The sequence below is a fragment of the Panthera tigris genome, chromosome F3, assembly GCF_018350195.1.
Source record: "Panthera tigris isolate Pti1 chromosome F3, P.tigris_Pti1_mat1.1, whole genome shotgun sequence".
In the NCBI taxonomy this organism is placed as follows: domain Eukaryota; kingdom Metazoa; phylum Chordata; class Mammalia; order Carnivora; family Felidae; genus Panthera; species Panthera tigris.
Genome location: NC_056678.1, coordinates 42,835,183 through 42,859,083, shown reverse-complemented (window position 1 = coordinate 42,859,083; position 23,901 = coordinate 42,835,183). Strand labels below are relative to the sequence as shown.

The window sequence follows — 23,901 nt, the reverse complement described above, 5'->3', positions numbered from 1 at the left end:
GTCTAGCATGGGTACTAGCGCCAAGCAAGCGGACTTCACAGGCACGATGAATTGAATACTTTTCCGAAGAGAAACGCGGATTCCAACTCTTGCCACACCCCCACCAAGCCAGGCAAGGAACCCGGGGAGCCCGAGATCCCAGTCCACTCTACAGTCTGAGTTCTGCGGAGGACTTGGAAGCAGTTACACTCAGCCTCAGGGCGCAGGAGTGGGGGGCGTTGGCGGGGCCAGGTGGGAGTTGCCTTCGCCAGGTGGGCGGAGCGTGTGCCCAGGGCTGGTGTCCTCTGGGAAGATCCAGGAGAAGGGAGCCTGCGACTTTAAGCAGCCGTTTGGGTGGGGATGGGGGAGAGGTGGGGTTTGGAGAGCGGAGGGAGTTAATGATTTACCAGAGGCCCGTTTCACAATTTCCCAAGGGTCAGCTTGCCTGGAGCACGCACAAGCGCGGTCCTCCCTGCTCCTCTCCCCTTGGCAGCTTCGACCCGGAAGGCCCCCCAGGCAGCCTGCGGCATGATCTCCATCACCGAATGGCAGAGTGAGTGGGGGGGCCGGTGCCGTGGAGGGGGCTGGGCTGGAAGGGAGGATCCAGCCTGGGGCGGAGGGAGACGCCGCCCCTCCCAGCCAGGATCTCTCTCTGGGCAGCAGGCAAGGCGACCTCTGGAGCCGGAGGCCGGCAGGTGCTGTGCTGGCATCCTCCGGGCAGCGGGGCCAGGACCGGGTGTGGCTCCTCTGCCTCCCCGTGGGGGGAGGGTTGCTCAGGACCCCCGCGTAGCCAGAGGTTGGTGCCTGGGGCGGGGGGGGGGGGGGGGGGGGTGTTGGGAAGTTCACCTCCCCGTGCTGTTCCCTTTCCCATCATGGTTCTTAGACCCGGGATGCCGCCAAGGGGGACTCAGGAGGCCTCTGCCCATTCAGACATTTTCCCCACAAACTCTCAGCGTCTCCTGTGGTCTTGGCACGCTTCTTCTTCTTCTAAATTACATGATTCTCTTTTTTTAATTTTTTGAAGTCAACTCTACCAAACGTGGGGCTCGAACTCATGACCCCGAGATCAAGAGTCGCCCGCTCCACAGACTGAGCCAGCCAGGCACTCCACCTTGGGTTTCTTCTTACCAAAAACTAAACTCCACGCCTGTCCCCAAATTACCATACCATCACTCCTAAATATGGTTGTTTTTAAGTTTATTTATTTCGAGACAGAGAGAGAGAATGAGTGGAGGAGGGGCAGGGAGAGAGGGGAACAGAGGATCCAAAACGGACTCTGTGCTGAAAGCCCCACGCGAGGCTTGAACTCACAAATCACAAGATCACGACCTGAGCTGAAATCCCAAGCTTAACCGACTGAGCCACCCAGGTGCCCCACTCCTAAATATCCTTCTCTTCCTTTGCAGGGAGAGGGAAGGGAGATAGTCCACAGGTGTGGGAGGGGCAGGGAGAACTGTGATTTAAAGCCTCTGAGCCCAGGATCTCATCTGTGAACTGGAGATAATATTCATTCACTGAACAAATTCGTCCCCACTCTGTGCCAAGCATTGTGTTGGGCATAGAGTATATCATAGTATACTGAAATGGAACAGACCTTTTCCTGCTTGCAAGCTAGGGTGGGGAAACAGGGAATTAACAGATCAAGAAATAAGTATGTCGTATGTCAGATGGTGATGGGTCCTCTGGACAAAAATAAAATAGAGTAGGGAGGCTAGGGAGAGTGAGGTAGGAGGGGTTACTGCATTGTATAGCGTGGTTAGGGAAGGCTTCCTTTTATACAGAGAAGCAAGGAAGCAAAGCTATGCAATGATCTGGAGGGGAAATTTTTCCAGGAGAGGGAATAGCCCGTGCAAAGGCCCTGAGGCATTAGCATACTTAGTGTGTGGTGTGGCTGCAGCAAAGTGAGTAAAGGGGAGGGTGGGAGGAGTTTAGGTCTGGGAGGTCACCGAACAATGAGGCTGTGTAAGAAGTTTGGTTTTATCTCTACACGATGGGAAATGACTGGAGGGTTTTGTACAAAGGAGTGAGTGATATGATATAGGTACATTTTTATTTTTTTAAGGCTTTTTTTAAAGATTTATTTATTTTTGAGAGAGAGTGCCAGCTGGGAAGGGGCAGAGGGAGACGGAGACACAGAATCTGAAGCAGGCTCTAGGCTCTGAGTTGTCAGCACAGAGCCCAGCCCTATGCAGGGCTCAAACTCACAAACCGAGAGATCATGACCTGAGCCGAAGTCGGTCGCTCAACCGACTGAGCTACCCAGGTACCCCAATTTATGGACATTTTTATTATTTTTATTATTTAAAAAAATTGTTTACAGTTATTTATTTTTGAGAGACACTGAGACAGAGTGTGAGTGGGGGAGGGGCAGAGAGAGAAGGAGACACAGAATCCGAAGCAGGCTCCAGGCTCTGAACAGGCGTTCAGCATAGAGCCTGACGTAGGGCTCGAACCCACGAACCGTGAGATCATGACCTGAGCTGAAGTCGTTCAACCGACTGAGCCACCGAGGCACCCTTTAAAAAAATTTTTTTTAAATGTTTATTTATTTTTGAGAGAGAGACAGACAGAGTGTGAGCAGAGGAGGGGCAGAGAGAGAGGGAGACACAGAATCTGAAACAGGCTCCAGGCTCCAAGCTGTCAGCACAGAGACGGACGCGGGGCCCAAACCCACTAACCGCGAGATCATGACCTGAGCCGAAGTTGGATGCTTAACCAGCTGAGCCACCCAGGCGCCCCAATTTGTGTAAATTTATCTTAATTTTATATTTTTAATTTACATCCAAATTAGCATACCGTGCAACAATGATTTCAGGAGTAGATTCCTTAGTGCCCCTTACCCATTTAGCCCATCGCCCCCCCACAAGCCCTTGTTTGTTCTCCATATTTAAGAGTCTCTTCTGTTTCGTACCCCTCCTTGTTTTTATATGATTTTTGCTTCCCTTCCCTTATGTTCATCTGTTTTGTGTCTTAAATTCCTCCTATGAGTGAAGTCGTGTGATATTTGTCTGCCTCTGACTAATTTTGCTTCGGGTAATACCCTCTAGTTCCAGCCACGTGGTTGCAAATGGCACGATTTCCTTCTTTTTTGATTGCCGAGTAATACTCCAGTGTATAATTTATGTACATTTTTAAAAGATCGCTCCGGGTGCCGGATTGCAAACAGACTGTGGAGGTGTGCGGTCAGCCACAGGGGGACAGTTCGGAGGTGAGAGATGGTGAAGCCATGAGGGTGGTGGCAGTGAAGTGGTGGAAAGTGGTCAAGGCTGGGTCAGCTTTGAGGAAACTGCTGGAAGGATTTGCTGGTGGGCTTGATGTGGGCATGAGAGAAAGAAGTCGAGAATCCCACCAGTATTTTCAGCCTGAGCGATTAGGTGGGTCGATTTGGGTTTTGGACATGTCGAGTTTGCTGTGTTAGTAGACATCCAGGTAAGCTGTCAAACAGGCAGTCAGGTATAGGAGTCTGGAGTTCAAGGTTGAGCGCCGAGTTAGAGACATTTGGGAGTTGCCAGCATGTAGACGGTATTTAAGACCACAAGTGCATGAGGTCGCCTAGGGCACAGTTTCTCAGCTTCCCCACTACTGACATTTGGGGGCAGGACAATTCTTTGTCGTGCGGGTCTGTCCTTGCTGCTGGTATGTCCTCCTCCCATCTGTGACCCTGAAAAATGTGCGCAGACATTGCCAAATGTCCCCTGGGGAACAAAATCACCCCTGCCCGTCCATCCCTTGAGTTGAGAACTGCTGACTTAGGGAATAAAAATAGAGAAGGGAGCTGACCCCTGAGTCTGGTGGCAAGCCAACATTTTATTAAACCAAAGTGTGGGAAGTCCGCAATGAGAGAGAGAGAGAGAGAGATGAGGGAACCAGATTTAGGTCAGGTAATGGTGAGTGGACCAGGTTTCCCTCCGGAACCTTAAGACTTAAAGGATGCGTATGCCTTAGGCAGATAATGTGGGAGGAAGCCTATATACAAAGGCCTTGAGGAAGGAAGGCTCAGAGACACAGTGATGAAAAGGGAAGGAGGGAAGGAGGGAAGGAAGGAAGGAAGGAAGGAAGGAAGGAAGAGAGGGAAGAAGGAAGGGAAAGAAGAAGAGACAAATGGAAGAAGGAGGGGTCAGGGAGGGAGGAAGGGAGGGGAGAAGGAAGAAAAGGAGGAAGAAAGGAAAGAAGGGAGGGAGGGGGGGAGGAAGGAAGGAAGGGAAGAAGGAGGGGGGAGGGAGGAAGGGAAGAAGAGAAGAAGGAGGGGGGAGGGAGGAAAAGAAAGGGAGGGAGGAAGGAAGGAAAGAAGAGAGGAAGGAAGGGAGGGAAGAAGGAGGGAGAGGGAGCAAGGGAGGAAGGGTAATGTGGTTAGAGTACGATAGGCAAGGGGGATGGTGGCAGGAGGAAGATGAACAGGCAAGTGGAGACCGCACCATGCAGAGCCTGTAAGCCAAGGTGTGGCTCAGGGGACACTTGTAGCCTAAGCCCAGTGGGAAGCCACGAAGGGTCCCGAGCGGTGCACTAATATGATTGGGCTGTATGCTTTCTAAGGCCCCTGAGTGCTGTGTGGGGAAGGGCCGAGAAGCGGGGGACTGAAGTAGGGGACAAACTGGAGAGTGTTGTAGGAGTCCAGGAAAGAGATGATGGTGGCTTGGAATTTAGCGGTAAAGGTGGAGGGAAAGGCACCCCTTTCAAGATAGCTTAGGCAAGAAGAAGCAGTAAAACTTAGCTGTGGGCCGAACAGGAGGGATGGCGAGAGCAGTGAGGGAGTCTCGGCATGGCTCTCGGGCTTCTGCCTCAAGCTGCTGGCTGGGGGGGGGGGGGGGGGGGGGGACATTTTTATTCATTTGGGGAAAACCAAGGAAGGAAGCCCTGTAGCTCCGCCTGGACCTGTGGAGTTCCAGAGGCCCTGGAGGGAGAGCGCCAAGCTGGGATGCCAAGCCGGCAGCTGGGTGTGAGTTTGGCAGCTCAAAGAGAGGCATGGGCCGGAAAGAGAAATATCGATGCTGTCAGCACACAAGTGATATTTAAAGACGTGGGCATGCATGTGAAATAGAATGAAAAGCGAAGCGAGCTCGGGCTGAAGCCCCGAGCAACTGAAACCCCAAGAGGAAGAGAGAGAAGGAGGAGCTGGCAAAGGAGACTGGGACGGAGTGGTCGGAACAGCAGGATGAGAAGCGAGAACAGGTGTCACGGAAGCCAAGGGAGGGTGTTTTGAGAAGGGAGCGGCCAACCACTGACAGATGAGGGCCGACACCCACCTGGATGGATGGCTGTCGGATCTGGGAACAGGGACATCATGGATGGCCGGAGCAAGAGCCACTCCTGTGGAGGGGTCTGGGGGCAGAAGCGGACCGGACGGGGTGGTTAAAGGCACATCTTCTAGAGCCAGACGACTGGGGGCAGACGTTGGTTCTGCCCGCTACTGGCTGCGTACTGCTGGGCAAGTGACTCAGCCTCTCCGCGTTTCTATTCTGTTTGTGACGTGGGGCCAACAGCGCAGTGGGGTTTCCTACATAACCCACTTCATAGGCAGCGACGAAAATGAATGAATGAGTGAATGCGTGTGAATATATGTGAGTGAGTGAGTGAATATGGGTGAAGTGCTTAGACTGTGCCTGGCCCAGGGTGGTCATGAGTGTTAGCAGTTTTCACTAGGAATCACTGTTGGTTAATTTTGAAAGTGAAGAAAGGCTCTTTCTCTCCTCGTTTCCCTCCTTCCTATTCCTAGTCCTGATTTAGTCTTAAAGCTGTCAGCTGGGAGGGAGAGGGTGCCACCAGGGCAGGGTGAGGAGGGCATCCTGGCAGGGTCGGGGTGGGGGGCTGGAGAGTAACTTTGTAGTGGGTGGGGGTGGGGGGGCCCCGCTTGATTTAGGGGGACACCACCTAAATCAAGTGATTGAAGAAACATCAACTCTGGCTGGTCTCCAGCAGGGGGAGCGCTGCCCCATCTGCGTGGCTCATGGGGACGTTGGCTGCAGGTACTTCTGTCACTCCCGGTGACATGACCCATCTCCCGCCCCCTCGGCCACCTCGCTTGCCTGTACCAGCTCTTGAGGAAAGACATGGAACAAGTTGGAAAAGTGATAACTCTCCAGGCCAGTAAATCATTGTTGCAGGAGCGGGGAGAACATAGTGTGAATTCAAGAAACTTCTGCTGTGTCTGCAAAGTGAGTGAGAGGGTCTTCTTAAGTGTTTGCAGGGTGGACATACGGATATTTTAACACAACAAAATGAAAACCCAGTAAGATATTCACACCATTTCTATACAAAAACATCTACTAAAGGAGATGGAAGGGAAGGGTGTATCATCAGAATTGGAATCAATGACGTTTTAACGGTAGGAGACAAGTGCCTGTACGTCACCGAGGTTTGTCAGAGACGGAAGGAATCGGCCGCTAGTAGGAGATGCATTCTGGGCAGCTGGATGGATGTGTCGAGAGAGAGGATGTCACCTTGGGTCCTCACAAAATCCGGCTCTGCCAAATGGGAGACCCAGTGAGACTGGCATTTTTTTCTGTACCGTGAGTTAAATGAGGTTTTGGTCTCGTTTGTATTTTAAAGTAATCTCTGCCCCCAACGTGGGGCTCAAACTCACAACCCCGAGATCAAGAGTCACATGCTCTACTCACGGAGCCGGCCAGACATCCCTCCTCTTATCTCTATGTTTAATGATTCTTTTAAAGAAGTCCTTTGGCCTTATTTCTATACTGAACCTGACCCTACTCCTCTTAAGTTCACTATGGTAACAGATTATGAAAAATGACCTGATGATGATAGCGTTGTTTGATTTTCTTTCCCTTGTAAACGGAACGTAGCCAATAAGTCTAGTCTCAAAGACTTTGTTTTTGTTTTGTTTTTACAGTTCTGCCTCGAAACAACCAGACTCTTAACAACATTTTATAACAGACTTTTAACAACATTTTATAACTATCTCTAAAACTATGGCAGTAATGCAAATTTCATAGGTATTATAGGGACCCATTCTAAGATGTTAGTTAGCAAGTCCAGTAAAATTTTTCCCTTTAAAAATTACCTTTATGTTTCTTTAAAAAAAAAAAATTAAGGGACACCTGGGTGGCTCAGCCAGTTAAGCGTCCAGCTCTTGATTTCGGCTCAAGTCATGATTTCACGGTCTGTGGGTTCGAGCCCCACATCAGGTTCTGTGCTGACAGCACAGAGCCTGCTTGGAATATTCTCTCTCTCTCTCTCTCTCTCTCTCTCTCTCCCCTCCCCCACTTGCACATGTGCATGCCCTCTCTCTCTCAAAATAAATACACTTTTAAAAAATTAAGCCACCTTCAATTTCTAAAAAATTAAGCCATTTTTTAAAGTTTATTTTTTCAGTAACCTCTATACCCAACTTGGGGCTCAAACTCATGACCCCAGGATCAAGAGTTCTATGCCCTTCCCACCTGAGCCAGGCAGGTGCTCCCAAAAATGAAGCCATTTTAAATAAAGTTACACATGTTGTCGTTGAGAAAGACAGTCTTGCCATATCCCCATCTGCCACATAATTTACAATAAAAAGAAAAGAAGGCATTCTAAATATATGAAATAAAGTATGTCGCAGAACTACAGTGTAAACTTGAAGTGTCACATCACCAGTAATTTTTTCAAAGGAAGCAATGCGGTTCCATTTATAATACCATCAAATAGAAGAAAATTACAGGGCGCCTAGGTGGCTCAGTCGGTTAAGCATCCAACTTCAGCAGGTCATGATCGCGTGGTTCATGGGTTCAAGACCCTTGTTGGGCTCTGTGCTTATGGCTCAGAGCCTGGAGCCTGGTTCAGATTCTGTGTCTCCCTCTCTCTCTGCCCCTTCCCTGCTCACATTATCTCTCTCCCCCTTTCCCTCCCGCCCTGCCTCTCTCCCTCCTTCCAAAATAAATAAACACTTAAGAATTTTTTTAAAAAAGAATAAATACTTAGGAACAAACTTAACCAAGGAGGCAAAAGTCTTACTGAAAAATACTGAGTGTTGCTGATGGAAGTTTGAAGGCACAAATAAATAGACATCTTCTGTTTATGGGTTGGAGGATTTAATATTGTTAAGATGTCAATACTGCCCAAAGCAGTCTACGGATTCAGTGTGATCTCTATCAAAATCCCAATGGTGTTTTTTGTGGAAACAGAAAAATCCATCCTAAAATTCATATGGAACCTTCAGGGATCTCAAATAGCGAAAGCAATCTTTAAAAAGAACAGAATTGGAGGTCTCACACTTCCTGGTTTCAAAACTTTTAGAAAGCTACAGTGATCAGAACAGTGTGGGACTAGCATAGAAACGGACACATAAACCAAAGGGATAGAACAGAGAGCCCAGAAGTAAACCCAGGTACAGAGGTCAAGTGATTTTCAGCAAGGGTGACAAGACCATTCAGTGAGGAAATGACAGTCTTTTCAACAAACGATGTTGGGCAAACTGGACATCCATGTGCAAAAAGAATGAAGTTGAACCTGTACTTTATACCATCTGCAAGAATTAACTCAAAGTTTATCTTAACTCAAAGTAAGGGCTAAAACTATAAAGCCCTTAAAGAAAACTTAGGAGAAATGCTTCACGACACTGAAATTGACAATGATTTCTTGGATATAATACCAAAAATATAGGCAACGAAGGAAAAAGTAGTTAAATTGGAGTGTATCAAGATTGAAAACTTCCCTGCATCAAAGGACACAATCAACAGAGTGATTTCTCCTATGGGAGAAATATTTGCAAACCATATGTCTGATGAGGGGTTAATATCCAGCATATATAAAGAACTCCTACAACTCAACAACAACAACAACAACAACAACAACAACAACTCCAACCTGTTAAAATGGGCAAAGGACCTGAATGGACATTTCTCTAAAGAAGATCTACAAATGGCCAACAAGCACATGAAAAGATGTTCAAGGGGCGCCTGGGCAGCTCGGTCAGTTAGGCGTCTGACTCTTGATTCCAGCTCAGGTCATGATCTCACGGTTGGTGAGTTTGAGCCCCGTGCCAGGCTCCGTGCTGACAGCACGGAACCTGCTTGGGATTCTCTCTCCCTCTCACTCTACCCTGCTCCTGATCATTCTCTCTCTCTCTCTCTCTCTCTCTCTCTCTCTGCCTCTCAAAAATTAATTCGTTTAAAAAAGAAAAGATGTTCACAATCACCGATCGTCAGGAAAATGCCAACCAAACCACAACGAGATACCACCTCCCACTCATTAAGATGGATGTTATCAAAAAGAAGACAAAACAAAACAAAACAGAAAATAACAAGTGTTGGTGAGGATGCATAGAAATTGGAACCCTTGGACCCTCGTACTGGGAATGTCAAATGCAGCTGCTGTGGAAAACAGTGTGGCGCTCCCTCAAAACCTTACAAACAGAACTACCCTATCATCTAGCATCATCTATAAACCCACTGCTGGGTATATACCCCAGAAGAAATGGAGGCAGAGTCTCGAAGAGATCTTTGTTCACCCATGGTCACACCACCATTATTCCCAGTAGCCAAAAGGTGGAAACCACCCAAGTTCCACCCACAGATGAGTAAACAACCTGTTACATCCATACAATGAACTACCACTCAGCCTTAAACAAGAGGGACATTCCGACTAGGGCTGCAGCCTGAATGAACCTTGAGGCCATTATGCCAAGTGAAATAAGCCAGTCACGTGAAAACCCTGTATGACTTCCCATAGAGGCCACCTAGTTAGACTCCCAGAACTAGAAAATAGAGTGGAGGTTGCCGGGGGCTGAGAGGGACTGGAGAACGGGGAGTTAGTGTTCAATGGAGACAGAGTTTCAGTTGTGACAGATGGAAAGCCTGGGAGGTGGCTGGCGGTGACCGTTGCAGAACACGGTGAAGGTACTTCACGCCCCTGGGCGTGTGCGTAGAAATGGCGAAGATGCTGAATTGTATGTGTATTTCATCACCTTTGAAAATGACAGTTTAATTCCATTTAGAAATGAAGCCGCGCAGTGAATGGTCACTGGTGGACTCTCAGAGTGGCAGAGATAAGTAAAATGAACAATTCTGTGGGCTGGAGAGGGTTTCAGGAAAAGGGGAACTTCATATCCTGCTCTTGTGACAACTCCTCCTGAGGGGAGCGATCTGGAAGATATATCAAAATGTCAGAGATGTAGCCCCTTGACCAAACAAGGGGCGCCTTAATATCCTGCCCTTCTGTGCTGTGCTCACTGGCCCTCAGCAAACGCCTGCAGCTTCAAAGGTTGCCCTGGGACACGAAGCAAAAACACACACTGCAAACCGGGGTGGGGTGCTGGCGGTGTGGGTCCAGAACCTGGCACAGAACTGCCCAGTCGCGGGACTGACGCTAGAGGAAGCTGAGGGGCGTGTGGTGGGCCACCCAAGGTGCTGTGGCAGGAGGGAGGGTGCAGAGTGGGGCAGCAGGTGTTGGCCAGGTTGCAGACTCCCAGGTGAGCACTGAGCACATTCTTCTATTTTTCCAATTAAGTATGAGAGGTCGCCACCTGAAAGCTGCGGATGGGGCAGTTAGAGGAGGAAGCAGACAGTGTGAAGAATAATCCAGGAGGGCAGGCCTCTTGAGAAATCGAGCAGGACAGCCAGGCGGTTCTAAGCTTTTCGGGGCTGGTGGTGGTGAGTGGTCAGTGGTGCCCTTCTGCCTGGGTGTGCGTTGGGCATCAGCAGCTCCCGGCTGCAGGAGGACAGGACCGGAGGGACCCAACTAACCCTGACCATCGTGTAGACAATGTAGCATTTGTTTTTTTATTTTTTTTTAATTTTTTTTTTTAACGTTTATTTATTTTTGAGACAGAGAGAGACAGAGCATGAACGGGGGGAGGGGCAGAGAGAGAAGGAGACACAGAATCAGAAGCAGGCTCCAGGCTCTGAGCCATCAGCCCAGAGCCCGACGCGGGGCTCGAACTCACAGACCACGAGATCGTGACCTGAGCTGAAGTCGGACACTCAACCGACTGAGCCACCCAGGCGCCCCGACAATGTAGCATTTGTAAACAAGGGGAAGCTGAAAATACAAAAGGCAGCGAGGGTAGCACTAGCCGCCTCACAGACCCATGGTGAGGACAGAATGCCACAGCGCACGGAACGGATCAGGAGTGTGCAGGGGCGAAACATAAACCCGTGCCTGCCCTTCCTTTCCCTTCCCGTCCCATCATTCCCCGTGAGCACGGAAGCTGAGATTCCTGGGTGGAAATGGAGCCGCCCCATCCCCCACCGTCCAGTAGCAGTGGGGGAGACTTCCAGCATCCCAACCTGCTCCCCAGAGCCCATCCCACCCCATCCTCCTTGCCCATTGCAGAAATTGGTGTGGGCACCACTGGCTTCGGAATCTTCTTCATCCTCTTTGGAATACTCCTGTACTTTGATTCGGTGCTCCTGGCCTTCGGAAACGTGAGTCCCCAAGCCTGCGTACCCTCCGCCACCAACCTACCTGAGGTCTCAATTGCCAGGAAGATGGGCCCCAAGTTCATTCAGATTGTGCCCATCCAGGGGTCTGCACCATCAAGCCTGGGCCGGTGAGGGTGGCCGGGGGTGGGCAGCGAGGTCTGCTGAGCGCGGAGAATCCGACGACGTGGATTCTCATGCCAAAGCTCTGGGTGAGGCCCTGCAGGTACCAAGATGAATGGGCTGCTGTCCCTGCCAGTGGAACGCCCCTGTCTAGGGATAGGGACATAACGTGAACGTCCGTGACTGGGAAGGAAGGCAGGGGCAGCCATAAAGTCGCAATAAGATAAGTACACTTAATCTAGAACAAGATGTCTGGAGGAAGAAAGCATATCCAGCTGGAGAGGGACAAAAAGGAATTTGGAAAGGCAATGGGTGTGGAGGCAGAAGGAACAGCAAGAGAAAAGGTATGAGGAAGGGGAGGAAAGGCATGGAACATGCTGGAAGAAAGCCAGAGAGTTAAATCTGATGGACACCTGGGCACTCCTAAGGGACCATTAGGAGCCAAGCTGAAGATAGTGACGGGGCCAGACAGTGGAGCCCTGATGGCTGGCTATGGCTGGGTATGGCTGCCTCAGTGTTCACCTCCATAAAATGGAGAGACTCTGTCTATGCCGTCTTCCCCGGGAAGTGTTGGTGCGACAAGAAATAAAGTCATATATGAAAAAGTGATTGGGAGCGAAGAAGTTGGGTTGAATTGGGTGAACGGATGGAGACCTTCAAAGTCCTCCTCGTCCATCCTCCTGTCTCGGGGCGGTTCTGCTCCTAACAGAACTCTTCCTGAAGAGGCAGCAAGTCCTGCCCCAGGCCTGGCCCCCGACTCCCCGTTGGTGGGGGGCGGGGGGTGTTGGTGTGTTGGCTCTCATGCTTCTCTCCCTCCCTCCCCCGCAGCTGCTATTCCTGACTGGCCTCTTGCTCATCATCGGCCTGAGGAAGACCTTTTCCTTCTTCTTCCAGAGGCACAAGCTCAAAGGGACCAGCTTCTTCCTGGGGGGTGTGGTCATTGTGCTCCTGCGCTGGCCCCTTCTGGGCATGTTCCTGGAAACCTATGGATTCCTTAGCCTCTTCAAGTGAGTGCGGGTCTCTTTCCCCTGGATGAGCCCACCAGGGCTGCTGAGCAGCTGAGATCACCCTGCCAGGTTTGGCCAGCACGACCGACAGGGTATGCAGACACAGGGATGCTATCCCGCGGATGGGAGCCACAGAAGGACTGAAAAGGCAGATGGGTATCAGGCAGGCACTTGGAAGTTCCCTCCAAACGTAGGACGAAGGACAAATTGGAGGGATTGGCCCATCCACCTGCAAACATTGAGCACCTGCTGTGTGCCCGGCCCTAGGCCTGCCCTTAAGGAGGAGACACAGGGCCTGCCTTCAACTTGAAGAATCCAGCAGGGAGGAGAGGCAGTGAACTAGCATTTGCCTGGCCCTTCATATGCCCCTAGCACATTCACAGTCGTCCCCTCACTTTATCGTCTTTACAACCCACTGCAGGATTGCTCTCTGCAGATGAGGAAACCAGATCTGAGAGGCTGCCCCCCCCTCCCCCCACCCGCCGGAGGTCTCACACAAAGTATGCAGAGGATCTGGACTTGATCCAGGCATCCCTGGCTGCTGGCCTCATGTCCTTCGGCCTGTCCAGTGTCAGCCTGGCCTGCTGAAAGGTGGGGTGGAAGTCAGCGAAGATGTGTGGCCACTGCCAAGGCCAGGGAGGTGTGCAGGGCAGGGAGGGCCTGTCCTGAGACAGGCCGTGGGGACAGGCAAGCTTTAAGAGGAGACTGGGGGGTGCTTAAGGAGAAGAAAGGAAAGGATGTCGGGAAGGTGGGGCTAGAGAGGGAGGATGCCTATTGTCTCTGGGACACTGGAGGACAGTGGTGGGATGGAGAAGACGGGCTGGAAGAAGCATGGCTTATGCACTCACCGGAAAGAGCCGGGGCCAGGACCCCGACTTCTCATAAAGCCCTCCGTTTGCCCAGTGCAGCCTTGAAAACACTTTGATTAGCCTGAATGGCCCAGACCTCCTAGACATCATATAATGTGGCTTCGAGAAACTAAATTTTCTCACACGCGCTCTGCCACCCACTTGTTTAACATCCAGACATGTCACTATTCAAACAGCCACTTATTCAAATAGTCAAAAACACAAAAAGTACCTACTGCGTGCCAAATACAGAGCTAGGTGGGGGGATGTGGCACTCAACAGGGAGAAACTTCCCGAGGACCTCGCAACCTAGTCGAGAAGAAAAATTCTGACGACAGTGACCATTTATTGAGGGATTAGAAGGGTGAGCAGGGCCACTGCAGATTCAGTAGCTCCAACCAAACGTAAACCTTGACAAAGACCCCTTGCAACAGCATTGGGGGGGCGAAAAAACCAAAATCAGAGCTCTAAGGGACGTCAGAGGTATCGGTGAGCCGCGGGGAAATGAGGCCCCGGGAGAGGAAATAGCTCAGCCAGCATTCAAATGTCTAACCCCCTCGCCTCTCCACACACACAGGGCTCCCCCACACGCCAACCTCAGTGTTTCCAAGCCCTTTGAACGATGGTGCACATGTGCCCAGCCAGACCTTGCCAGGGTGTGTTTGACAAGAGTGGGGAAGCCAAGGGCAAAGGGTGGCTCCACGCGTGGGCACCACGCCGAGGCACCAGGAAAAACACCCATGAGCACGGCCGCCAGCAGCTACCCATGCGGGGGCCCAGGAAATCTGAAGCAGGCAGCACCCACCCAGTCCAGGGAGGAGAAGACAGTAACAATGATACAAACGCTTCTTTTCTTTTTTTTTTTTTTTTTTAATTTTTTTTTTCAACGTTTATTTATTTTTGGGACAGAGAGAGATAGAGCATGAACGGGGGAGGGACAGAGAGAGAGGGAGACACAGAATCGGAAACAGGCTCCAGGCTCTGAGCCATCAGCCCAGAGCCCTACGTGGGGCTCGAACTCACAGACCGTGAGATCGTGACCTGGCTGAAGTCGGACGCTCAACCGACTGCGCCACCCAGGCGCCCCAAACGCTTCTTTTCTTAAAAAAAAATTTTTAATGGGAGGGAGAGAATCCCAAGCAGGCTTCGCGCTTTCTCAGCGCAGAGCCCAACACGGGGCTCAAACTCACCGACTGTGAGATCGCGACCCGTACCGGATGCTTAAACAACCGAGCCGCCCAGGTGCCCCCAAACAAACACTTCTTGAACATTTCTTTGCGGAAGGCCCTATGGTGTAGATACTATTATTAACCTCATTTACAGCTGGGAACTGAGATTCAGAGAAGTTGAGGAATTTGCCCCAAGTTTATACAGCACGAGCAAGTGGCAGAGCCCAGATTTGAACCCAAGAAGCCTGACCCCAGCCCCTTTATTCTTAACCACTTCACATGGTTGCCTCCCCAAACCCAGGGGGTGCAGAACCAAGCCTGCCCCCAGTGCCCAAGGGCCCGCTTTCTGGGGAACCAAAGCTGGAGCCTTTGGGTGGATCTCGCCCCAGGCCATCGCTGACCCCTCCCCCCACCTCTGCTCCTAGGGGCTTTTTTCCTGTCGTCTTTGGCTTCCTGGGCAATGCCTCTGACATCCCCTTCCTGAGTGCGGTAAGTAGATTATGCATGTGGCTTGGTGATGATGCCTTGGGGCGAGGGGCCCTGGTGAGACTGCTGCCCCAGTGCAATGGAGCCTTCCCGTCTCCCCTCAAGCCCCTTTCCCCTCCTCTCCCCATCCCCACACCTTCTCCATTTGACAAGAGCAGATGAGGAGAGGGCACCCGGGAGCATTGTGCCTAAGGCGTAGGTATTGAGGCAAGTGGCTATTCATAGCTCCTTATTAGAGCCAAAGAAACAGATTCAGAGAGTCTAGGTGACCCAGCCAGAAAGTGCCAGAGATTTCTGGGGAGCTGGCTGAATCTGGGCCCCAGGCATGGAGAGGATGTGTGACAGCCAGTGACAACAGAAGCTGGTGGCCGATCCTGTCCTTTCCTGGAGGCACGCAGGGGGCAGCTGTCCCCAACCCCTGCCCCTCCCTTTCTCTAAAGCATATTTTCTGACAGAACAGGAGCTGAGAAGCTTAGGGAGGCCCTACAGCCAGCTGGCTCATCCCCGTGGCCCCCTCTCCCGATCTGTACTCAAGGCCCAGCTCTCAAGGCCCGCTCCACAACAACCTAGATATGGAGTGTGCTGCTCACTCTTTGTCTGAAGTAATGATTCTTGGCTCCCACAGCTGTTCCGGAGGCTTCAAGGCACCAGCTCAATGGTCTGAACAGCAGAGACGAGCTCCTTGAACTTGGATCATTGGTTGAGGGGGCTGGAAAGGAAGTGGGGGCTGCCTCCAGCCTGCAGTGACTCATCTCCCCATCATCCCCAGCCCTCTCCAAGTCCAGAAGGAAGAACAGAGTTGAATGACTGACCTCAGATTCCAAGTCAACTCAAAAGGCTGTTGACATGGCTGCGGACAGAGATCCGGGGCCCCACCGCGGTCAGACTGGGGCTGGTATTACATCCTGCCCTGTATTTATGGGAGGAGAGCGAAGATTAAATCCCCAGGCTGTGAGTGTGTCTGAGACTCAGAGTCACTGTCTCTAGCCTGTCAAGTCCAGTCCCTGACTCAGGGCAGGCCGACACATACAGCATTCTACTGAGCGAGGGGCAGGCCTGCTCTCGTAGCCTATCATTTTTATCCTTGTGGTTAATGGCCCTAATGAGTGAGATAATATGTCTGTAAACCCCCGTTAGCAGTAGGCATTAGACCACTGATGGGTATCAGCCTGCGTGCTGGTGGGAAATGCAACTCAACCATTAATTAGGCGGCTGCCTGCATGGCACACCCTCCAGGTAGCACCTGGGCTCAGAGAGCTTCTCGTCTGAGGGTGGAGACATAGCCCCTGCCTTCAGAGAGCCCAAGCCTGATAGAAGGGATGTTCTCTGTCCTGGGGAGCCCCTCGGCCAAGGGTAAAGAGCGTTCTTGCAGGCCCAGGATGGAGACCAGAGTCCCTTGCAATGCATACATCTAGTAAATACATAGATGCATTTGCATACATAGATGTAGATGTAAATGCATCTACATAGATGTAAATGCATACATCTAGTACATATCCATGAGGGCCCCCTGTGTCTACACCGAGCACTGGAGTAGATGCTCAGGGTGCAAAAGGGAGCCCTGTCGCTGCCTCCAAACACGGCGATTACAAAGCCATGGGATGGCGAGGTGTGGAGGGGAGCCCACGAGCAGCATCTTCAGATGCTGTACCTGCAAATCACCCATCTGGATTCCCTTGGCACTTCCCAGGTATGCTCACCTTCTAGAGTTTCTCTCTTCCGCCCCCTTTCTCCTGCTCCTTCACACTGGGTGTGCTTGTACTTCCTGTCTAGAGGGCGGGGTCCCCCCCCTCCCCCTCACATAGTCCATTTCCATGTCATTTGGGGCATAATGGGTCTCCAGCTGAGTGGGTCTGGGGTGTAGGGGGTGAGGAGGATGGAAGGAAGAGTGGGAATCAGAAAGCCAGCCTTGGAGGGCTTCTGGAGGGGGACAAAGAGGCTGCTTTCAGTGCTGAGAGCCAGGAAGTGGGAGACAGCAAACGCTGTACTCTCTGAGGGGTCTGAGGGCGGGGAGGAGGCAGAGGTGGGCCTATGCCTGGAGACGAGACGTCACCCCAGGCTTTATAAAAGGGACGCGATCAGGGCACTGATGAGGGTGAGCCCTGGAGCCCAGCTCCCCTCTCTGTGCGTGTTCATCAACCCAAGAAGCACCTGGAGACCCACGGAGCTGCCACCCGGCCGGACAGAGCCAAGGTAGGTGCCCGGGGGCATCCACACGTGGAGAGGGGTCTGCCCAGCCCCAGGGAGGCTCCAGAGGTGGGAACAGGAATTTAGTTCCAAGAACGACAGTTGTAGCCCAGACAGGCAAAGGGGATGCTGATCTTTCCTGATTATCATGTTGGCCAGATTATTCTGGGATTAGTCAGTGAATACCCTGACTCAAATTTATGAAACCAGGACCTTGGGGATCCCTTACAGTGGAAGGAATAGGAACAGTGAGTGAGTTCTGGCTGGGATGAGAGGCCACGGGAGCTTTTGGAGGGAGCTAGGGAAGCCCTCAGGGCTCATGGGCTCCACAGGTCTCCTCCGAGCAGCTCTCCCAACTTCCGGGTGGCAAGTACAAGCCTAACCCAAGAGCCCCTTTGCACCCTGCTAGCCACCTGCACCAAGAACCGGGGGTCACCCCAGGAAGGAAGCCACCTCACTTCAAAAGCTTTCCCACCACACCTGGAATCTTTTACTGATTAGGTACATAGCCTGTGGTGGGGGCACAGAAATTGCCTACAGCAGGTCAACCCCTCCAGGCCCTGTGAAAGCTGATGGTTCTTTTCCAAACAATTCAACTCTACTATGTTCAATGCCCCTGTGCTGCCTGGGGGGGGTGGGGGGGGGGTGGGGGGAACGTGCTCAATACCCCTGTGCTGGGGGGGGGGGGTACGTGGGCATGCTCACCTGCCACGGTGGTATCTATAATGGGGAGGAGGCGCTACTGGGTGCCAGGAGCTTGGAAGAAGGTACACTAGCCTTCTAACCACACGCCTGCCCACCCCTCACCTTCCCCACTCACCACACTGCCTGCGCATAGCAGCCGGAATGCTTCATCTGAAATGCAACACACACGCATTCCCCCCTCGGGCTCAGCCTACACTGGGATGAAGGCCCCCGCCCCGTGCCCCTTCTCCAGCCTCACCACAGACAGTCTGTCTCTCCAGGGAAGCTCTGTCCTGTGGTCCCCTCCACGCCCGGCCCCTGCTGGCCAGCTCCAGCGCCCCCTGATGGAAATGCCTTCCTTAATCCTGTATTCACGCAGCTGACCAGCGCTCAGAAACAGCCGTGGCGCCACCCCCTGTGGCAAACCCGCCTGCCCCCCCCCATCCAGGATAAGCCCCCACAGCTCCCTGGGTACCCACATGCCGCCAGCCTGTCATTTCTGGTGTTATTTTGAAGTGGTCAGCTAAGACGACTCAACTTCTTGAGCTAGGTTCTTGGGGGAGGAGCTGGGAACAAGCACCCTGTGTCTTAGCACACCTGTGCACTCCTAGCACCTAGCACAGCACCTAGTTCAGGAATGATCTCTGAACTAACCTGGGCTGTGTGCATCCATGGTCTGAAGCCACAAAAGAAATGGTTGACACTGCTCTAATGAACTGATCCTGCCTCTCCTCCATACCCACCCAGGGCTTAAAGCAGGTGCAGAAAACTTGTCTGGATTTCAGAGTGTCACAGCATCAAAGTCTGCAAGGAAAAGCGACTATCTGAGGGGACAGTTGGTGTCCAGTCTGATGCAATGCTCTTACTTCACAGAGAGGCAAAATGGTCCTGAAATGGGGGTGACTTACATCCCACAGGGAGGGGGGCAGAGCTGGAGCCAGGTTTGAATGTGTTTTCTTTTAATGTTTATTTATTTTTGAAAGAGACAGAGCATGAGCGGGGAAGGGGCAGAGAGACGGGGAGACACAGAATCAGAAGCAGGCTCCAGGCTCTGAGCTGTCAGCACAGAGCCCGACACAGGGCTCAAATTCATGAACTGCGAGATCATGACCTGAGCCGAAATTGGACACTCAACTGAGCCACCCAGGCGCCTCAGGTTTGAGTGTTCTTGATCCCCTTTCAGGAGTCTTCCTATCTGCCCCGTGTCCAGATCCTGGAGGCTGCAGGGTGGGGGATGGGGGTGGGGGCAAGAACAAAGGGGTTGACGATGCTAAGCAACCATTCTTTAGCAGCTGATGGGCGCCAGTGATAGCCCTGCCCCTCCCACTTGCCCCCCTGAACCACAGCGGCTCCAGTGGACACCTTTTTTGTCCATCCCTTTGACCTGGTCCCCATTAGTTTGTCTTTAATCATGCTTGTTGGACAATACCAAAGTGCTGATGACTTTTTTTTTTTTTAATGAGTATTTATTTTGAGAAAGAGAGCACAAGCAGGGGAGGGGCAGAGAGATAGGGAGACAGAATCCCAAGCAGGCTCCAAGCTGCATCAATGCAGGGCTCAATCTCACAAACCATAAGATCATGACTTGAGCTGAAACCAAGAGTTGGATGTTTAATCAACTGAGCCACCCAGGCGCCCCTCCCCCCCCATGACTTTTTCAAACAGAAATTCAACTTGGGGGCTGCAAGAGCTGGGGTGGGGGTGGGAGGCTGAGAGGGTAAAGGCAAAGGGGGTGAAGTGTGGGTCAGGGTACGCAGCCCCCACCCCAGCAGCCGAAACCACGAGGTCAATTGAGTGCATATCCTCTTGGAGCCCACAAAGACTAGAAAAAGGTGGCACTGACCTGATACATCAGGGAAAGTTTTTTCTCTTCCCTGTATTACAGGCAATAAGACAATTTAATGACAGTCCTCAGGTCTGCGAAGGGCTATGAGAGATAATGAGATGATTGCCTCTTTCTTACTTTTCTTCTTGGAAAAGGAAAAGAAGAAAGTCTCTGCTGCAGCAGGAGGGAACTGGGCCAGGTTCGGGAAGTTGCAGTCTAACGGGAGAGTTGGGCCCAGGAAGTGGAGGGTTTCTGCAGAACCCGGCAGGGAGCTCCCAGGCTCCAGAGGATGTCTGGACCTCAGTGCCCTCCACTCAGTGAAACTCCTTGCCCTGCTTCGCTTCACCCCTCCCTCCTGGGTGCTACACACGCCCCCCCCCCCCAGCCTCCAGGGCTTTCCTCTTCACACTGGGCAGCACCCTGCCCATGCCCTGCACCTGACTTAGTCTCCCCTCCTTCCTTCTATCTCAGCCTCAGGGCGCTGCCAGGTCCTGTCTTCTCTCACCAGGATGAACTCGCTGGTTTCTTGGCAGCTGATGCTTTTCCTCTGTGCCACTTCCTTCAGGGAGACATTTGAAAAGGTGGCACCCATGGAGAATCCTCTATCTACAGGTATGCGTGGTCTGGGAAGAAGGGCGGGGCAGGGCGGGGACGGGGGTGCACATGAGTTGTCGTAAAGTAAGAGTTACCATGGTTCTCAGATTAAGGCTAGTCTATCAATGTGACTTAAACGCTGCCTCTAATGAGAATCTAAGACTAGCACATGCCATTCATTTAGGGGCCGCATCAATCTTGCAAGCAAGGGATGTCTTACTGCTGTTACGGGCATCCGAAGGCTGACCCGGGTCAACCACTGAGCTCCTCCTCACGTGTGTTCTCTGCTCAATGCCAACCACCTGTCTGAGCAGATCCATTGGGAAGGAATGTACTATGCAAGCTTTTCTGATCAGTGATCTCAGACCCTGTATGGAGAATTTGGGGGGGAAAAAAAAGACCTAAGCAAAAGGACAGATCGTTAATATCTGTCAACCTTATGAGTTCACTGTGCAACTGATTAGCTGGAGAAACGGAGGCCCAAAGAGGCAAAGAAACCCCCGGAAGTCAATCAAATGCTGCAACAGCCCTGCAGGTGCAGGAACTGCCAAGAGCGGGCCTGTGAGCGGCAGGAGCTAGTCCCCGGAACAGGAGTTGTGGGTTTAACACTGTTTGGTGGTCAGTTTCCTGGGCACATGAGATGCGGCTTGGCCTCTCCGGCCTGCGGTAGTTCTCTAGCCATGGAACTTGGAGCATCCCCTGTACACGTGTGATATCACTGCGCCCATAAGATATCCCAGAGCAAAGAGAAGATGGCCCGGGTGCCCTTGGCCAACCATGTCTTCTCTCCTGGGATCCACGTGTTCTTTCTGGGTGAGGGAGGCTCCCCCAGAGAATAACCTCACTGCTTCCCCCCCAGGGACGTTGACCTGTTGACTCTTTTTGGCAAGTGGCTCTAAGTGAGGCCACACACAGTAGCCTGAGCAGTAATCCTACTGCAGGGATGATGGGTGTCACTGGGAAGAAAGCCATCATCCCTCCCTGCCTCAGCCAGGCCCTAAGCAAGGCGGGAGGGGCCTTCTAGGAAGATTAGCATTAACTCTGAACCACGCCCACACTCCTCTCCTCCAAAGTATGCCAAGGCATTGAGGAGCAGGGCTCAAAGCCAACTACCCCCCCCCCCAACACACCCACTCACACACCAGGCCTCATTTCCACTAATCTCGTGCCACAATTGGCTGGGGTTCCTGTCTACTCAGAGCTAGTTGCACTATTTTACTGCCAAAAATTACAGTGAATTTAACAAGCCTTGCATGTGAAGTGCCTTCCTAATTAGCCTTGTTAGCCCTCAGTGTGAAGGGAAGAGATTATATCTGGGGAGGCAGGGGTGAGCAGGTGAAGGTGACCCAGATAATTTCTCATTCTTCACTGAGCCCTTATGCAGCTTATTAGGGGGTCACACTAACTGGGGGAGAGGTGTGGGGCACAGTGGTCTTAGCTCTACCCTTGTTTTTGTTAACTACAGACTTTTCATTTGCTCTTATATATTTAACAAGCATTTGAAGCCCTACTACGTGCAGGCGCAGATCGCTGTTTCAAGCACTCAGAGAGACAACTGAACGAACACGGCTCCCACCCGCCCCAAGGAGCTCAGACCAGTGGGGGAGCCTGAGACAGAGACAGGACAGAGGGCCAGGCAGTGAGCCAAGAAATGCCCAACTTGAGTGTCCAACAAATACTGCAGGCTTATTTCCAAGCTCTACCCTGTTTGCTTCCGAAAAGGAAGTGATTTAATACAAAAGACATTTAAGATCATTCTGGCAACCATTTGAAACCAAAGCTATGTTGAAAGAGGAGCCAGTGACCTAACCCCCCGGGGGGGGGGGGGGGGGCTAAGATGGTCTGCATTGGGCTCTGGGCTTCCTAGAGGTCCAGGAACGAAAGGGACCAGGAACTACGAGAGGGAAGCACAGGCTAGGGGTGGGAGCAGGTGGTCCAAAGCTTTCTCTCCTGGCCTCACCTCAACCTCTCCCTGTGGTTCTGCCCTAGGCCAGCGGCTCGGATCCCAGGCCCTCCTGGCCCCGTGGGAGCAGAGCCCGCGATGCGCGGAGAGAAAGCCCGCCGGGGCCCAGCCCAACTCGCGGGGGGCCTCGCTGTGCCCTCCTCCCGAGAGTGCCGCGGGGCCCCAGCGGCCAGGCCTGTGCGCCCCCCGCAGCCGCCTGATCCCCGCCCCGCGGGGCGCGGTGCTGGTTCAGCGGGAGAAGGACCTGTCCGCCTACAACTGGAACTCCTTCGGCCTGCGCTACGGGAAGCGGCAGACCGCGCCTCCCGGAAGCGTCCGCGGGGGGCGCTGAGCTTGGCTGAGCGCCAGGTGCGGGATGGGGGCGGGGGCATGAATTTCAAACCCCAGACTAGGCGTCTGAGCTGGGGGTGGGGGGTGGAGGGTAGGGCAGTGGGAGGGGGACTGGGGCTTCTGTCCTGAAACAATAAAGGAAATGCTGCCCAAACATTGTGGCTGATTTTTGCAAGTAGCGCCGATTAGATAGTTTTCCCTCGCTCCTCAATTGGATTTTTACTGGTTTTAAGATGACTTTAGTCTTATCAAGCTCAGTGCTTTTCAAACTAGAGATATGAAGAACCAGATTGTTTTTCCCCAGTCTGGGGCAGATCACTACTTAAAACACACACACACACACACACACACACGACGAATCGCTGAAAAATTTTAAAATTTTAAAAATAAAGAGAAACCGGAACTGGTTGCTGCTTCAGTGTTTCGGCAACAACAAATTTTTATTAAAATTGCTGCAGCTGTCCTCTTAATTCCTAGACTTAGCTCATTGCCTGCAGGTGACAACATTTCGCAGAGGGGCACGAGCCATGGCCCACACTTTGAGTAGCACTGATCTAGGCCAGGGGAAGACGGCGTAAGTACCTCCTCCTTTCCCAGGGAAGTTTACAGCCAGTTGGACAGCTTGATCTGGAAAATGATGCCAACCACTACCCTTTCCACTGAAGCTTAAAGATCACTCCAGCAACCCACCCCCCCAGACCTCTGCTGGGGCGCTCAGCCTCAAGGCACTGAAGTCTGCATGCAAGAGTGGCCTGGGCCACCCATCCCCCTCCCCCAGGGAAAGCCCTGGATGCGGCCAGTTCTCTACCTGTATCACTTTTCTGCATCCTTGTAATCACCGAGGGCACTGGGCATGCAGTATCCCCACTTTCAGGTGAGAACCCTGAGGTTCAGAAAGATACATAACTCACTGAAGGCCTGCAGCCAATGAATGGTGAGCCTAATCAGTCTCCAGACAGCACCTGGCCCCCACTTCATGCCAGGAAGAGTTTCCATCTGAGTCAGCCCTGGTGGACATCGAGAAAGGTCAGTCTGCCCTATGGGGACATTCTTGGAGGCCCCCCAATAGCTGGGGAGTTGGTTTCTGTAGTAAGAAGTAGAGGCTTGTCAGTAGGGAAACTGACAGGAAATCCACACCCTTCTGCCCACAAGAAAAGCCAGCCCTTTCTGACAGTCTCTGTAGGCTCCTACCCTGCCTGGTCTAGGATGGAAATGCTCTTTCCTAGAAGGACTATGGGGCCACCACCATCCTGAGAAGCGCCACAGTGTTCCACCCATTACAGAAACGAGGACTCCACTGAATGGAGGGCGAACGTGTTGCCATGGCAATGAGACAGGCTGCCATGGGAACACGA

The 23,901-nt window shown here is 52.2% G+C and overlaps 2 protein-coding genes and 1 long non-coding RNA gene across 4 annotated transcripts; 2 read left to right on the top strand and 1 right to left on the bottom strand.

Moving 5' to 3' along the window:
• The first annotated feature begins 361 nt into the window (after window positions 1–361).
• Window positions 362–15,917, top strand: GOLT1A (golgi transport 1A). Of its 2 annotated transcripts, none has more exons than XM_015539435.2 (5): window positions 362–532; window positions 11,245–11,336; window positions 12,348–12,460; window positions 14,903–14,966; window positions 15,589–15,917. In XM_015539435.2, the coding sequence occupies exons 1-5, from the start codon at window positions 508–510 to the stop codon at window positions 15,625–15,627; spliced, it is 333 nt and encodes a 110-aa protein (XP_015394921.1). In that variant the 5' UTR covers window positions 362–507; the 3' UTR covers window positions 15,628–15,917. The 2 variants fall into 2 exon arrangements, with proteins under 2 accessions (XP_015394921.1, XP_007086587.1); XM_007086525.3 differs by having other exon boundaries at window positions 12,282–12,460.
• An 884-nt stretch (window positions 15,918–16,801) lies between these two features.
• KISS1 (KiSS-1 metastasis suppressor) lies at window positions 16,802–22,700 on the top strand. The gene is made up of 3 exons (XM_015539467.2): window positions 16,802–17,156; window positions 20,168–20,271; window positions 22,243–22,700. The coding sequence occupies exons 1-3, from the start codon at window positions 16,840–16,842 to the stop codon at window positions 22,545–22,547; spliced, it is 726 nt and encodes a 241-aa protein (XP_015394953.2). The 5' UTR covers window positions 16,802–16,839; the 3' UTR covers window positions 22,548–22,700.
• Window positions 22,701–22,975: 275 nt separating this feature from the next.
• Window positions 22,976–23,816, bottom strand: LOC122236009. The gene is made up of 3 exons (XR_006214207.1): window positions 23,738–23,816; window positions 23,355–23,630; window positions 22,976–23,173 (listed from the first exon to the last, which is right to left on the bottom strand). It is a non-coding gene; the product is annotated as an uncharacterized LOC122236009 (long non-coding RNA).
• Between the last annotated feature and the right edge of the window lie 85 nt (window positions 23,817–23,901).

Bases quoted from the DNA above. Each gene is read 5' to 3' on its own strand.
- KISS1 (XM_015539467.2), top strand. From the start codon at position 16,840: ATGGAAGGAAGAGTGGGAATCAGAAAGCCAGCCTTGGAGGGCTTCTGG. The intron at 17,157-20,167 runs GTAGGTGCCCGG...TTCTCTCACCAG, and splicing joins CCCGGCCGGACAGAGCCAAG to GATGAACTCGCTGGTTTCTT. The intron at 20,272-22,242 runs GTATGCGTGGTC...GTTCTGCCCTAG, and splicing joins GGAGAATCCTCTATCTACAG to GCCAGCGGCTCGGATCCCAG.
- GOLT1A (XM_007086525.3), top strand. From the start codon at position 508: ATGATCTCCATCACCGAATGGCAGA. The intron at 533-11,244 runs GTGAGTGGGGGG...TGCCCATTGCAG, and splicing joins CTCCATCACCGAATGGCAGA to AAATTGGTGTGGGCACCACT. The intron at 14,967-15,588 runs GTAAGTAGATTA...TGGCTCCCACAG, and splicing joins ACATCCCCTTCCTGAGTGCG to CTGTTCCGGAGGCTTCAAGG.